General features: G+C 41.0%; 1 protein-coding gene across 1 annotated transcript in view; it reads left to right on the top strand.

The window, feature by feature from the left end:
- The window catches only part of man1a1 (mannosidase, alpha, class 1A, member 1), a 150053-nt gene extending 135524 nt beyond the window's left edge, over positions 1 to 14529 (top strand). The window contains exons 9-12 of the mRNA XM_078275285.1: positions 2696 to 2915; positions 5467 to 5639; positions 6005 to 6120; positions 12367 to 14529. Of these exons, the coding sequence (XP_078131411.1) occupies positions 2696 to 2915; positions 5467 to 5639; positions 6005 to 6120; positions 12367 to 12493 (636 nt within the window). The 3' untranslated portion in view covers positions 12494 to 14529. The remainder of the gene's footprint in view (positions 1 to 2695; positions 2916 to 5466; positions 5640 to 6004; positions 6121 to 12366) is intronic.
- Positions 14530 to 17444: the final 2915 nt, after the last annotated feature.

The raw sequence follows: 17444 nt of genomic DNA, 5'->3' as shown, positions 1-17444 counted from the left end.
GCTAGCTAGCAGCCAGCCACTATCATTACAGCAATCCAAACGCAGCCAGCACTTAACTCCAGTGCCGGATGCTAATGACGCTAACGGAAGTTTAATGAACCGTTGGGAAACACCATACCAAACCCAGGCACATGAGTCAGAACAGCGGCCATCCGTAACGTTGCGTCTCCGTTAACGTTACCGGTGTTCGTGCCCAAAATTTCCTCCCTGCCGAATTTCTCCCCCTATCGCATTTAGCTGTCTTTACAGTTAAATTTACCAGACGGTAAAGGTGGGTTAAGGCTCTGACACACCAACCCGATTATCGGCCATCGGACAGTCTGGCGAGGTCAGTGACTTAAGTCTGTTCAGTGTGTTCTGTGCCGTCGTCAGTCGGAGAAGCCTTTGGCATCCATTTTGGCCGATTTTACTTGAATCGGCCAGTGGGCAGTCAGACTCAATGACCAATCTGATTGGTGGAGTGCTAGCCCTTGACTAGCAAATCAGTTCTTCTTCCACAAGAAGCAGCCTGAGAGCTGCCAACGCCAGTATCTTCTTATAACTAGCCATCGTATTTTCTTCCGTTCAGCGAGTAATGACAACAACGATCCTTCTTGACTACTATCAACACTCTCTGATGAAAACAATGACGACAGCGCGCTTTCTGTTTACTAGGTCTAGAGAGATGTTCCGTCATTTCCGGTTTTCATTTTTTGGGCGACAATACAGATTAGCGCCGCGTGCTGTTATGGAGACGTATTACGTCTCACGCACGCACAGAACGTACGCTCAAGTCAGCGTCGCTTCGGTGTGTTCCAGGGCACTTTTTTGAGAGGCAAGAGCCAACTGATCAATCAGAACCCGTCGGGTTGGTGTGTCAGAGCCTTTAGGCACCAAAACGACTAGTTAAGATTACAAAAAAGTGAGGGGGAAGACAATTCCTGGCAGCTGGGCGATCTGCTGCTGCACTACATTGGCAATCGGACATCCTGGCAGCCCCGGAGATTCCCCCAGCCATCCCCACCCACACCTGTCCGTGTTTACCACCCATGGTTTTGATTGAGAGACCCCTAGCAGCAGAAAATTACATATTGTACATTTAACTCTTAATATAGTGATAAAGAAAATATATAAATGTGTAAGCCCATTTTTCTTTAGCATGGATTGACTTCGAATTTTAGAAACACATTTTCTGTTTCTGGGTTTTTCTCCTGACAGCTGTAATCATACAGCTGAAATCAAAATCATCATTTGTCACAGCTCCCTAAACGCGCCATCTGTGAATGGTGTTAAGCACTTTTTCTGTCCCGGCCGTCACATCGTGTTATAGCACTGATCTCTGAGGGCTGTAATTTCCAATCTGTTACACTACTACCACTGAAAACTGCGGTCTGTCGCATGGCTGAAAGTCATGCAACATTGCACTTTATTTCAATTTCGACATCAACATATCAATATGTGAAAACGTAAACACTATATGGATCAGCACTAGAACACTATGAATGTATTATAATGTACTGGCGGTGACTTCCAATTGGAAATCCGGGTTTGAACATGTTATTTACAGATAGGGATCTGCGTGGATGATAAATGTGTGCTTGATAATAGCAGACCACAGACATGAGGTCAGCTTTAGAGATTAAAAAGTGGTCTTGCTGTTTATTTCTCCCTGCAGGGTGGATATTAAAGGATTTTAGTCGCCCAAATAACCTTGAAGCTGTTGCTCATCATGAGATAATAGAAGCAATCATGTAAATGATGACCATGTTACCATGGCTATTTTGAGATTGGAATTGGTGTTTGACTAAATTAGGTTCTGTTTGACTGATGTAGACTTTTATTTTTGCTTAAAGTGGCAATCTTGTCATTGTTTACTATCTTTCACTTCAAACGCTGCTATGCCAAAATGTTAATGTTAATCCTGAAGAGCCACATAGTGAGTTTGAGCAGATTGGAAGGTGATGGCACATACAGAGAAAGCACTTTTTTGTATAAGAAGACAAAGACAGGGAGCAGATGAATCTACAGAATCCTAAAGTGAATAGATTCTCACTCACTCACACACACACACACACACACACACACAGCTTTTCTCTGTTTAAACAAATTGTCTTACTTAAGATGTGGTGCCAAGCGACAATTGTTTTTATGTAACACCCTGAGGAGCAAATATATTACATGGCGACTAAAATGCAGAATTAACCATGCAGGGATACTTACCCATAATCCCTCCTGATCTTCAAGGCTTATATGCATTCTTGATTTATTTACCAAGAAGAGTCCTGGGAAGAGAGATCAGCAACAGGGTGATTATCTGAGTCACAGCAGTGATATGATAAATGATATGATAACCTGCGCCTGTTCTTTACAACCTCGGCTGTGTTAAAGGGTCAGTACACCAAATCATACATCTCTCATTTTGAGTGCAACACATCGATCCAGATTCATCTCCGTCCAGCGTTTAGCGCCGACCAAGACGATTGTGATTGGTTTAAAGACATGCCAGTAAACCAGAGCACGTTTTTCTCCCATCCCGGAATGCTGTGTGGACTAGCCAGACCCTCCTCCGCAGCGCTGTGAAGGAAGGTCTGGGAGACTAACACTCTTAGATTTAGCTGGTGATGAGGATGACTACAGGTTATGGGATTTAGGAGTAAGGAACAACTCACCCCTAATAAAAAATAAATAAAAAACGTTCTCACTCTTTGTCTTTCAGGCAATAGAAACCAACCTGATAAGGAAGTCGAGCGGCGGGCTGACCTACATAGCGGAGTGGAAGGGGGGTCTGCTGGAGCATAAGATGGGTCACCTGACCTGTTTTGCAGGCGGTATGATCGCTCTGGGTGCTGATGGAGCGCCAAGCGAAAAGACGGGACACCAGATGGAGCAGGCCGCCGAGATCGCCCGGACCTGCCACGAGTCTTACGCCAGGACCAGTAAGTATGCACACACAGAAGACGATAAACTCTACAATAGTTCATGTTTTCCATTGCATTGGTCACTCTGGTTTTACGTTTGTGTCAGGTTTTCTGTAGTTAAACCCAAAAGCAGATCGGACCGAGAGAGTGAGTTAAGCAATTGATTCACAGACAAGAAATGTGCAACAGATTGAGTAAGCAGGTGAGGGAGGGGGGGAAGCGTCCAGGTGGGTTCCTGGCACAGAGAGAAGCTGGTTGGCGGACTAGAGAGTGGGTTTTGATCCAAACGTTAGGCGACGGGGTCTCCAGGGGCCTGTTGCACAAAACCAGGATAAGGGATTAAGCCGGGATATTCCAGTTATCCTGGATGAATTTAGCTTTGATTTGGTTGCACAAAAGCAGGTTGAATTAAACCCAGCCAAGTAACCATGGAGATTTATTCTTTGCAGCTAGCCTGCTCCAGAGCAGGCTAACAGCCAGGCTAAGATTAATCCTGGAGTCTGATGTGTTAAATCAGCTGCTGCTCTGATCCAAAATAAACGTGTTTAACAGTTACTCCGTTGTCTTCTGAATGTGTTCGGCTTTATTTTTATTACATGCATTACTTGTCACTATTGCCGTCACAAGTTTGATGTAAATCCTACTATTGCAGTTCTTTACATAAGAAATGGTTGCACATGCACCGGAGATAAAGTGGGACAATGCGGAGGAAAGGGGCTTTTCCTCCGCTGCTCTCCCCGTGAATATGCCCCGTGCAACGTGGAGAGGCGGGGGGAGGCAGGGAGATCCTCCCACACCGTGCAGCGGACTCTAAAGGAGACTTTTTTTTTTGTCAATAACGACGACAATGGCACCTGTCCAAATGTCCGTATTTTACGAGATGGGAGTGGGAATGTGTTGGAATGCGACAAAGCTTCTTAATCTTTTTATTTTGGTGCTGTCACGCATCTTGGAGCTTGGGAGGGAGAAAAAACCCTGAATAATAGGCTATATTGTTTTACAGCTATGCTTACAGTGTGTTTTGAAGTCACTTACTTCTTTTTCTAGTTTTTTCTCCAGTCATGTTTGTTCTGTATGAACTTTTATTGTAGAAAGATATTTAGAATTAGACATAGCTTATAGAGATTGGTGCATATGGTTGTAAAACATTCTCGCATTGTGAATACGGGTTTGAAATTAAGCCTAGTCCTCAGGGTAACTGAACTCACTTTTAAGGCAAAGTAGGCTAAATAATAAAACATTTTATTTATATAGTGCTTTACAGGCTACTCAAAGACACTTTACAGTAAAACCAGCACATTTAGCACATAAAAACAGGTACAGCAATACAACCAACACAAAAGCATATTAAAAGCAATTAAAACAGAGTGTACAACTTTGTAAAAATGTGGAGTGACTAGTAAGTAGATCTTTTTAAATCCTTACGCATTGTATTTCCCTTTTTGCATATTATGTTTCACCTCCTCGTAATTTTCCATTAAAAGCTGCTGCTCAGCAGGTTAAAGATGTGCCGCACGCATCTTCTCCATTTCTACATCAGTAAATCTGTGATCGATACGGTGGTCTATTTTAGAAAACCGTGAACGTGCACTTATCCCAGCTATCTACACCTGGCTTGACGTAGCTTCACCTTCTCATCCTGGCTCGGCAAACGTCCAACCGATTAAGCCGCGATGAGCGGACCACACTAAGTCAAGCTGCGCTTTTTCCACTTATCCTGGATTTCTTCATTCTACTTTTGTGCAACAGGCCCCGGGACTGATCTTTCTTGAGACAGAGAGATCGAAGTCAGTTGCAGGCAAAAACACTGGCGAGAAACAAAAAACTAAGCTGGTAGTAGCGGGCTAGTAACAAACGCTATACTGTAGCTGTTTGAATCTACGCAGTACTTCATAACGATCCGGCAGGAACTGGATGTCTGGCTGTCTCTTAAGTACTGCTCCCGATGAGCGGATGTAGTTCAGGTGTGGTGATGGGATCAGAGCCAGGTGTGTGGAAAACCCAGGCCAGGCACACTCCCAAACAGATTGCTGGGGGGGGGGGAAATTGAGAGACACAATAGAATAGACAGACAGACCACGCATACCACAGATGAAGACAAACAAACAACTCTCAAAAGGAACTTGCTAAAGATCTTGCTTAGATCTGAGAGAAGTCTTTTAGTGACATTCATTTGGCTTAGCTGCTGCCCAAAACTGCTCGGGTGCTGCACCTAAACCTTATAATGGTCACATTGTTTGGTTTTTATTTTTCATCTTGAATCAAATAATTATATTTTTTCTCAAGTCATATAAGTTGCTATGTTTTGGTAAACATTGACCTAACATGTATGCAACATTATTTAAACATATTGTTCAATATAAATATAAACAATAAAGGAAGAAAACCAGTCAGTATTCTTAAAGGCTATGTTGCTATACATTTCAGATAATTACACACTTACATAATTACATTACATAAAAATACATTACGTTTTGTTTTCCACACACTTAAGCAAGTGTTATATGGAATTGAGATAAAATCAGACTGTATGCTGCTTTGTATCTACAATATTTTTTCTCCTCCGCAGCTTTGAAGCTGGGACCAGAAGCGTTCCGTTTTGACGGCGGGGTCGAGGCCATCGCCACACGCCAGAACGAGAAATACTTCATCCTCCGTCCCGAGGTCATAGAGACCTACTTGTACATGTGGAGGTTCACCCACGACCCCAAATACAGGGAGTGGGGCTGGGAGGCTGTTCAGGTACAACAATTGTTCATTGAATTGCTTTTTGTCACTCTTTGTATTTAGAAAGAGCAATTTGGACGAACACGTTCTCATACTGCACATGAAATTTAGAGGTTTTGTTTCAGTGAAGTAAAGTAAGTAAGGCACTTCACTTCAACTTTGAGCATGTGAAAAACCTGCACTTTAAAAGCAGGTTTTTCACAAAAACAACACAAATCAGGAAGGAAGGAGGAGGCTTACAGGAGGTGAATTTATTTAACTTTTTATATTTAGCAAATATCCGCCATGGGGTTTAGTGATATTTTAAGCACATAAAGAGCTTGGTTGACGTTGTCATTCTCTCTTTCTGTTGTGCGTCTCTATCACTGTCCCTCATTCAGGCCTTGGAGCAGCACTGTAAAGTAGAAGGAGGCTACAGCGGCGTTAGAGATGTCTACGCTTCAACTCCTAACCACGACGACGTACAGCAAAGCTTCTACTTGGCCGAGACACTCAAGTAAGACTCACAAACTGAGCATCTTTATACGCACACTCCTCCACTTCTGTCCTCTTATGAATGTGCTGTCATTGCACTTTATGGAGAGACAAGGCCCCTGCATTCCCAAACTGACAGAGACGTCACACAAACAAAGCATTTGTATTTCTTTATTAGCTAACATTGAGTGGAGATCTGAAAGACAGAGACAGAGAGAGAAAGCAATGGGGATGATATATGACAAAAGTCCCTGGTTGGACACTGGTTGGATGTTGCAATAACATGGTGCCTAAACTCTAGACCATGAGGACTCCCCGACATTGCTTCATTTTAAGGGGTTGTAAACCAAAAGCAGGGTTGAGCATATTTATACTGCTATTAAACGTGTGGAGTTATTCACCTCTGGTGGATTTTTAGAGCAATATTTACGTGTTCGACCACTACATGATAAACAGGGATTCACAAGCACAACACGAGCACAGGAGTGACAAGATACACTTTTCTATCAGCTGTAGGGGATAGCAGTTTGTAACGACAAGACATTTAAATACAGCAATAAAAGATTAGATGCAGGCTGTAGACCGACGTTAACAAAACACCCCAAAAAAACATGATCGTTAGTCCTTGAGGATGCACAGTGTATCTTTACATTCAATGGTAAAACAAAATGTGATTTTTCACAGTGATTGTCACCTCAATGTCATCCTTTTTACAATGTTATACGACACAAAAAAACCTTTGACCCCCGCTTCAGAGTGCATCTTTGGAGGTATCATTGTTAAAATGCTATCCAGACACATTAAATCACATACTGTAGCTTTAAGACTGTTTGAACAGATTTTATAGGTATACGTTTTTGACTAAACTGGAATGATTTCACCTATACTAATAATATTATATACTAATAGACACAAATGTTATAGGAGTAAAGCACTTTTAATGCGGCTCATATTTACAGACCAGTTATCACTCACGTTTCAGCAAACCCCATGGATCACATGTGTATCGAGACTCATGCCTGGATGGGTCTTAAATAGCAAAAAAAAAAAAAAAATAGTAGCATAAACTGTGAAAAACACCACGTGTCCCAATTCACCACAGGCAGCAACTACTTCCCACTTCCTCTTAATAGGCATCTGATTCTTACTTAACTGCCTGTGTGTGTGTGTGTGTGTGTGTGTGTGTGTGTGTGTGTGTGTGTGTGTGTGTGTGTGTGTGTGGGGCTAAATGGCTCTTTAAATGTGTTGTCAGCCACAGTGTGATGTCTGGTGGCTAATAGGGCTTTCCCTCTCAGATGGCTCTCCAACTGTGTTCAGGAAGACAGTCAGAAAAATGTGTAAATGTGTGTGTAGTACATGTGCTTCATAAGGTGTATGTTTGTGTTTATGGAGGAGACACAGAAGATCCTTCTTTTAATACCATCAAGTAGACGATTTTAGTTTTTTTTTTTTTTTTTTAGTTCCAGTAAAATATCGAGTACACGTTTTGCAGTATTTTTTCTTTAAATATTCATGTGTTCATTCATTACCTCTACCAAGGTTTGTCTGTAGCAGGATTACGGAAAAACTGCTGGCCAGATTTCCATGAAACGTGGTGGAAATATGTAGCATGGGCCAAGGAACCACCCCTTTAATGTTGGAGCAGACTCGAATCACGGGGTGGACACAGAAAATATTCATGTTCATATTTATGTTCATCTCAGTTTACTTGAGTAGAAACTGACGCCTTCAAACGTCTTGTTTTCTCCGACCAAAAGTCCAAAACCAACAATATATTCAACTCAATATTATAGAAGCCGAAGGAAACCAGAAAGTATTTTGAGTAGTTGCTGTAGACCAATGAATTAATCAACTATGATCTGCATGCAACAGTGTTGCTTTTTTTTGGGGGGGGGGGTCAACTAACGTTCACCACCCTGTTACCTCTTTTCACACAAGCTGGCTGCATGTCAGAAGTGGCGTTCAATGACATGTTAGTATAAATTAAGTTGGTCATCTCTACTTCTTATACTGCGGATCAGAATCAGCTTTAATGGCCAAGTTAGTGTGAACACGTACAATGAATTGAACAAAACAAGGCTTTTTGTTGCTCTCTAAGTACAAGCACAGAAATGGAAACGCACAGAATGTATTCAATCATTTGTGATACAACAGCAAAGCGTTTAAACTCTTCCTCCAAATGTATCCTCCTCTCTGTTTCTTTTACTTCCATCAAAATCCCCCCCCGTTCACCCCCTCCTCTCCTCTTCTTCTTTCCCACACCGGACAGCTGTTGACAGGAAGTCAAGGTTAGCCTATCAGAGCCTGATGGTGGCCAGATGCCATCCAATCCAGCTTTTTTTATAGGCAGTAAATTTTAACAAGCGTCACCTCTACTCTTGATTACACCACAAAAACACACACAAACACACACACATACACACAAACACACAGAGTAAAATGTCTGGATTCCTTCCCCAGGTCCACCAGGTGGTGACACACAGATAACAGTGTTTTTAACTGAACAGTGTCACAAAAATCCTCCTGAACATTAAAAAGTCAGAATGAGCTGTGAATATCTTTATTGGCATGATAAAATGTTTTCCAGGAAAAGCAGTAAAAAAAAAAAAAAAAAAAAAAAGTCATTCGCTGCAAACGGACAACGAGAGGAAAAATCTGACAGTGATTGACCACCAGCCTGGACAGCAACGCAATGATGGCCTCATCATTCACATCCGCGATATCAGAGACAGACCTTAAAAAATATCAATCCCATTTAGCAGCAAAGCCATGAGTCTAATCCTCCTAATGTTACTCGGGGATCTTGGCATGGGGCAGAGCCACTTCCAGTATCCATCTTCCTTCGGCTGCCAAAGGACACGGCCATACTTCACACTGCTGTCTGCCTCCTATCACTCACTGCTTTTTTTGTGAATTGTTGGCGAAAGAGGAGGACGGCGACTTGTTGTGGAGGTTGAGAGCTTCGTCGTCAAGCACCTTCTCTGCTGAGTCATAATTTTCGAGAGTTAACACACAGCTCGTCCCTCGTCTTCAGTCTGAATTTTCTCCACAAATTCCCCTTGAACAAATCATTTGCTTTCTTTTTATTATCATTATTATTTATTATTATCGTCATGATGAAATCTGAAGTTGATCGCACTGGTCGCAACAAACCGTCCAAAAACTCACTTAATTTACTTGACTTTCATACCCCCTCCTTTGAGTGTAATGTTATTTTGGAGTACTTTTATAAGGTCTGACGACATTGGACCGCAAAATTTCATCACTTCAAGTTTCATAAACTGGTCTGAGCCGGAGCCGCACCCATCTTTCCCTCTCAGTTTCACATCTGTTTCCTATTTCTTTTGGCAGGACTGCCGATAAATATTGCAAAAGCTGAACATAAAATAACAACTCCAAATATCCCAAAACAAGACATCTTCGCCATTTTTGTATAAATAAAACATGATTTTCTGTCTGTACTGCGTGGAAGCAGATGTTCAGCAAGAACCTGCAGCAGATGTATTATTAGACCTTTATTTTGGATCATTTATATCAAATCATTTATATCAAATTCAGCTATAGAATTACAAAAACATCTTAACTCAAGGTCCATTTACAAACTATAAAACCTGTAAACTAGATCTTATTTGCTGGGGAACCTTTAGATACCTCATCAATCAATCAAGTTTCCCACATCAGAAACAAGAATAAAACAACATATCATACATCAAAAGGAATGAAACCTAGAAAACAGTAAAATCAGAAAAGGTTACATAGAAACAGGAGGAGGAGAGTGAAATTGTCCCACCACTACTATGTATTAAAAGCCATTCTAAACAAATGGGTTTTGAGTTTGCACCTAAAAAGAGCTACATCTGTAATAGTGTGAATATCAGGGGGTAACTTGTTCCAGAGTCTCAGGGCAACAGCTGCAAAAGCCTGATCACCCCCCCGTTTATACCTTGACCTTGGGACTTCTAACCAGCTGATTTGAAGACCGCAATGACCGGTTGTGCTCACGCAGCATTAAAATCTCGGACAAATACTCCGTGGCCAGGCTATTTAAGGCCTTGAAAACAAACAATACGATCTTAAAATCGATTCTAAAACGCACAGGGAGCCAATAGGTGCTTTCCGACCAGATAGTACTTGTACTTTTTAGAGGAAAAGTACACTTCTAAGCAGTTCTAAGAACTATTCTCCCCCAAAATCTTTTTTTCCGTTTGCATTCCCACTGGCCAAGTGGCCATAGGGACTGGTAGGAGGGGTAAGGGAGTGACGCAAGCACGGCAACGGTCTTTATAGCATCGTCACTAGACCTTAGCACCACTTAGCAACAACAACGCAGCAGCTGGAGGAGGCGCGGAATGTTTCCTGTTGTGCCTCAGTAGTAATTCACATAATGTTTTTCTCAGCACGGACGGGGCTTTATTATACTCAGGACAGACTCCGCCTCTGCCTGCGCTGTGTGTGTGTGTGTGTGTGTGTGTGTGTGTGTGTGTGTGTGTGTGTGTGTGTGTGTGTGTGTGTGTGTGTGTGTGTGTGTGTATTGCGAGCCGCTGGGACACGCTTGTGGGTTGCTCGAGGAAGACAGTTAGCCACAGGTTTCAGTCAATCTATGATGGACATGTGTTGTGATATTTAAACAAAACGAACCGTCAACGGCGAAATAAAAGCCTCTTATTTACGACAGCGGTCTGAGAGACCTCCAGCTCACAGCGAGGTGTCTGAGCATGACTGGCCGAGCGACGAGCTAGCGGCCGGGGCAGGCGCCTGCTGGCTGTCGCCTCACTTCATGGAGCTTCTCAACGGCGAAGCAAATTGTCAATTTGGCATAAATTTTCGCAAGACTGCCTATATTCAAAATCTAAACAGTTAATTTCTCGTCTAAAACGTTGTCAGAAGTGAAATTAGTGATGAATAAGATGGTGAAAATTGTTAAAAATGTCCCGTTGTTGCTCTGTCTGCAAGTTCCGAGTTGGCAGTGGGCGTGACTTATAAGTTCGACCAATCAAGTACACCTAGGAAAAGGGAAAAGGGAAAAGACCCTGCTCTGAAGTAGGAGCTAAAAAAGTACGCTACTGTGGCCAGAGGAACTTAAAAATCCCCAAATTTTTCCTGTCAGAACACGACGAAAAAAGTGTTCTAGGAACGTTTAGTTCTAAGAACTGTAAAAATCCCTCCGGTCGGAAAGCCCCTAATGTAGGGTGTAGAGAACGGGAGTGATGTGTGCACGTGTAGATGTATTTGTTAAATAGCCAGCGGCAGCATTTTGCACAAGAGAAGTTGTGAGATGGTTTGATTCAGACCAACATAAAGAGCGTTACAGTAATCCAACCTTGGACTAATAAAAGCATGAATTGTCATCATTTGTAACACTATTTTTAAAAAACTGTATTTTTAATACTGTATTTTCAGGGTTTCCGCGGGGTCTTAAAAAAGTCTTACATTTCAAAATACAAAATTTTAGAACTTATAAAGTCTTAAATTCGCAAAAGTATTGTGTTTTAGGTTTTTTAAATATTAACAGGTCTTAATTTTCCAAGTCCATGTAAGCTCTAATGCTCATTTAAATGTTCCCGCAGCGTTAGAATGTTTGTGTTTTAATTCTGTGGTGTTGTAGTTCTTTCTGTCGCTAGTCCAAATATAATCCCCTGTATTATGACTACAAATGGGACCAACATGCAACTTCTATTGCAGCCAATCTAGACACCAGTCCTATAAATCGGGGAATTGTTTCAGACGATGTTTCCGGTCTCTGACATCTGACTTTGTTTTTGATGTCGTGATATAGGTCTTAAATTTCATTCATACTGGTCTTAAAAAGGTCTTAAAAGTCTTAAATTTGACGTGGTGAAACCTGCACAAACCCTGATTTTTCCAGTTCATGGAGTGTTTTTATACACAATTCAGAGACTTGAGACATGTTTGCTTAGTTTTTCTTTCTAATATTGTTTCATTTTCTTTCCAAAAATGTCAGACTTTGTTTTTTTTTCCCTGTTTTGTTCCCAAAGGTATTTTTGTGGTCGTAGGGGCTATTTTAATGGCATCAACAACCAGCGCAAATCAGTAGGTTGTGTGCGTCTCCAAGTGCACCTGCTTTTTTGGTTCATATGCCAAAGGGCTGTGTGAGGTGGAAAAATGTGCCCCTGATCACAATATCTGGGCTTATATTTGTATCTATAAAAGTAAATTTTAACTCATGATGGCCACAGCTGTGATCCTGCTGATACACCACCACTGTAGAGTGTGTTAAATAACCTCTTTCCCTCTCTGCCTCCTTCAGGTATCTCTACCTGCTCTTCTCCGACGACGACCACCTACCGTTCGACCACTGGGTCTTTAACACCGAGGCTCACCCTCTGCCCGTCATCCTGAAGGACAAAACGGACATCCCCAACGAAGTGGAGTAGTGGAGCCTTCCTTCGCTGACACCCAAATCAAGTGCGAGAACCTCTGATCCTGTACACCTGAGCCTCCAGCTGTCTGTCTGAAATCAATTTGGCCATTTGGAGTCCCCAATAGTTACAGATTCCTCTTGATTGGGATTTTTTTTTTGTAATGGGATCAAAAACAGAATGCAGGCCTTTTGGCACTGAATTCTTAACTGTAGAATCCAGTTTTTCTTTTTTTTTCTTCTTTTTGTCGGCGCCGACCACAACCAACATATTTACTGCCGGATAACGTAATAACTCAAAAAAGAATGCAGTGATATCATCAGACAGGTGCTTCTTTTTTTTTTTATGTTCTTGCATTATAAAAAGCGGTACTCTCTAAAGATGTCATTACATTTGGCGGCAGTTTATTTCATCTCCGGTTCATTTTTATCTCATTCAGAGGGACAGTCTGAGCAATTATCACACTAGTCATCAGTGATTTTGTTGTTAGTAGCTACAGCTTTTTCGTGTGTGTGTGTGTGTGTGTGTGTGTGTGTGTGTGTGTGTGTGTGTGTGTGTGTGTGTGTGTGTGAAGGAGTACACTGGCAGACTTTAACCGGTCGTCTCCCTAATGTGGATATTTTGGAACTGAGCTTTGGGCACCAAAACCCAGAAAGACTGCAGCTCTCGTCTGAGGAATACAAGGCTGACTTAGTGAGCTAAAGGACACTCTGTTCACTTCCGTGTTTTCCTTCTGCTACCGCTTCAATATCTGAATATAGGAACTGGTTTCCCTGCGCCAACGCAGGTGCCACCGCCACCACCCTACTGCTACCGTCTTCAAGATTAGCTTTTATATAAAACATGTGGTTGTCTCTGTGGGAGTAAAAAGAAAGACGCAGCACAACCCGAGCCTCTTTTTATAAGCCCACTTAGATCTTTGCTTCCCCCACCCCCCATTACCTGAACCCCTGACTGCTTCTTCCTTCTTCTGAGCGTTGGGTGTGACACAGGACGGCCAGCCACACCAGCTCTCTCTACCTGCCAGTAACTTCACTGTCTCCCCACGACGTTTACACAAAGCTGTCCCTCCCCGCCTGCTTATCTCACCGTCAGCTCATCTGTAGCTTTACTGGCTTTTGGGATCCTGGATTTATTTCTCTTTCTCACATTTGAACCGATATGACCGATACAAAGTTGTTGTTTTTTCAACTGATGGCAAATATTTGTGATAATTTCACAAATATGAATCCATATTTTTTTTTCTCACAAAAATGACACGTTTGCAGGATTTTACTTGTCGCTAACCGGAAAAAGAAACTCGTCAATGATCACAGGGTTGACCGTCAATAACATTGTCAGACCAAAAAAAGGAAAGAGAAATCTTACCTGAAGGTCCACTTTTATGCAGCTGTCATGGAGATGAATGCTCGAGAAAAAAGCCAGTAGGTGGACCTTGAGTTAAGTTTTTTTTTATTTATATATATATATATATATATATATATATATATATATATATATATATATATATATTAATATACCTGTTTTCTTCTCAAACTATTAAGAATAATCAAGATTAAGATCTCTTGAAATGAAGAAATGAAATCTCGTTTCCTTCTTTTGGATTCTTGATATTCTTGACTACTGAAAATGTTAATATCCTTAAATTTCAACATTTGTACGCATGAAAAACTGAATTTTTAGACCCTAAAAGTCTTAAGAGGATACTGATTGATCATATTCCTCAGAAAACCTGTGTATTGGTCGAACTCTCTTTTTCTGTTGTATCGCTGCTTCTTCTTGTCTCCGTCCTCCAGCTCCAGCGTAGGGCAGCCTGTAAGATCTTCTCTCCTCTATGAGGAGACGCAGACACTCGACTTTGCTGTAATATTTCACCTTCACACACGCAAACACTCACACACAAGAAGCCATACTGATTCAAAACAGCTTTACCATTCTGTCGTTGAAGTTGGTTCCCTTTGTTCTCCACGCACGGGGGAGCGTGTGACTGTGTTGATACAAACTGTTATTGCTGTTGTACATTTTCATCAAAGTACAAACCCATCAACGTCTGTTAATCTAGTTTGATTTTATGGTAAAGATTTCTCCTGATGCCACACAGAACTGTAGCCAGATAAAAGTTTAGTCTTCGATCTAGTGCCTTCACTGTTGAGAACGAGGAGTCGGAGGGAAAAAGCAGCTCACACAAACACAGAAGAGTTTTAAATAGTCATAGCGCTTTAAGGAAAGCCCTCATGCCTCAGATGAGGATTATACCAAAATTAGACACTGATTGAAGGATAATTCCTGCTTTTTAATTTGATATTTAACGTCACTTTGGCTCGAAAGTAGCCTGAAAAAAAGTAGCTTAAAAAGTAAGAGTTGGGGAAAACTTTAGCTTTCTTTGTGATAAGTGGGATCAGACCACCAAAGGTCCATCTAAGGATCACATGAAATGACTTTATAATAAAATAAATTATTCTTTTCATTCACCCGTGGCCAACATCTGTCAGGAACCATCGTTAAATAGTTTTGAGACCAGAAGAGGTTCCCAGTCAGCCGTTATTTCCTTGACAACACTGACATCTAGCGGTGAGATAGTCCTATAACCGGAGTCTGGAAAGACAAGAACTGTCAATACATGTGGCTCTCACCAAATCTTCTTACTCCAAAGTGTCGAAAGAAGATTAAATCCCTTAATTAAAGTACAAACCTCACCAAACCACCAAACCTGGATCTTTAGAAAAAATGTGTATTTGGACCTCTGATACATGGAAACTGACTATCAGGCATTAGTTTGAGCCTTTTATCGTGTGCATTTGAACACAGGAAGATGGCGGATGATAACAGCTGTCCCAGTGCTCCTGTTCCCACAAATGAGCTTTAAACAGACTCGAGTGTCGCTGGAAGAAGTGGCAGATGGTTCAGTCAACAACAGTGTCACAGTGTGAAATAACTGTACTGATGCAGATTCATTCGGTTCCACTGTCTGACAGAAGGCATGGAGGCAGGCTGAACTGAGGGACAGTTTAAACCCCAACAGGAGGTTTTTCTCTGCAGGTTATCTGTAAAGTAGGTCCGGGCGATATGGAGAAAATCAAATATCAAGATGTTTGTGACCAAATAAGTCTATAGATATTGCGACCATATTGTAGGATTGACAATACAAAAACATTTACACAAAGAGATTTCTGATAAATAATCATCAGTAATGTGGGTATAATGACTAAGTGGGTAAAAGCAAATAATAGAACTGCTAGAACAGTCTGAGAAATCCCTCCACGTTCTTCACATCACTGTACAGACGACAGCGTCCTCGTGTTTAATCTGTTTTCGTTTAGTTTCGAGGCATTTATTATCCATGTGATATTGTATTGTAATGGTTGATTTTTGCTAATTGTGTTAATTTATTTTGTAGTAGTGAACATAGGACTTGGAGGGTTTTGAGGAGCTGACCCCCAGGTGGCGCAGTGGGTTGAGTGGTGTCGTGACTGGACCCTAAACCTATTGTTTGGGTAATTGCATATTTATCTACCAAATAAATAGACATCCCAAACTGATCTCGGTAAAGAATTTAAAGGACCTATACTATAGGTCTTGTATTTTTTAATATCAATGATGTAAGCTACCACAATGGTCTTATAGTAATTCTTTAAATATACCAATAATGTCACCAAGGGACCTGGGAGTCAATCAAACAACCTTATGGGAGGATATGAGTTGTATGAATGTACCATCCAATGTGAAGTGAAGAATATTTTATATGCATTTTTCTTTTTTTTTGTCTTCTTGTGTTCACTTCTCTGTGCTTTTGTTTAGTTTTTTCTTTTATTTTGGAAAGCACAAAAAGTTAAAGCAATGTGCGCAGGCAGAGGAAATGTCGTTTCCTGAGACAAAGAGGGAGTGACGGGTCTGTTTGGTGTCTCCGATGGCTGTTCAATGCAGCGACGGCATGCCGTTAGTGTTGGAAACGATCTAAATTTGCCACATGAGGCGCATCAGTACGTAGATAGATACACATTTTCATTTTGTTGCTTTCATTTCGCACACGTAAACATGGCCATATAGGAATAGTCAGCATTATACCATGAACCAGATCTGTTTTAGTGTTCATCGTACAGTATAGTGTTCAGACACTGATGCTGTTTGATGTGAATACAGAGGAAAAAGTTGTAATTCTGCTTTATCAGTGTTTTGGTTCATGTATGACAAGTTGACAGTGTAGTTGAGATGTGAGCTCACCTTATTGGCTTATAAGGTGAGCCTTATTAGAGAATGCTTGTAATGAAGGAAAGTGAGATTTGGCAGTGCTATAATTACAATTACAATGAATTAATTAAACATAAGGCACTTTAATGTTTTAACTTTTGCCCCATAATTGACTTCTTATCCTGCAAATTTCAAAACGTCCTGTTGCTAAATATTGAGGTTATCATGTTAAGTTTTTTTCAGGTAGACAAGTTCATCTTTTGGTAAAGCATCATAAAATAATTTAATATAGTTCATCGTCTGTTCAAAATTCAAAGTCAGACGTTAGAAATTCCCATCACAAACTTCTTTGTGGATACATGGTCCAGCTGGAAAGTTAATAATAAAATGTTAAATAGTTAAACTGCTGCAACAGTTAATGCTACATCAGTGTTGAGTGTGTGTTAGTGGAAGAACACAGAATGGTGGGTGGAAATAATGGAGTCAATCGCTGGTGGTAGTGTTACTTACTTAAATACAAATAGTTTGAAAACTCCATACAGAACTTCTCTTCTGTCTAAAAGAAAAATCTATTTTAGGCAATATTAAGGTATAGATGCTACCTGGATTTGAATAACCTTAATTAATTAACTTTTTGTGATGGTGGGTGTTATATTGTTTTTTGTCTTCCATACAATGAGTATGATGGTGTGGGTTGATAGTCATTTTAAAAAATACCTTAATGGTACGGAAGCCCTAAGAGGCAAGTAAAGGGGGGGGGAGATTATTTTTAAGTGTT

Source organism: Sander vitreus, chromosome 18 (assembly GCF_031162955.1).
Source record: "Sander vitreus isolate 19-12246 chromosome 18, sanVit1, whole genome shotgun sequence".
In the NCBI taxonomy this organism is placed as follows: Eukaryota; Metazoa; Chordata; class Actinopteri; order Perciformes; family Percidae; genus Sander; species Sander vitreus.
This window is presented reverse-complemented; position numbering and strand designations above follow the sequence as displayed.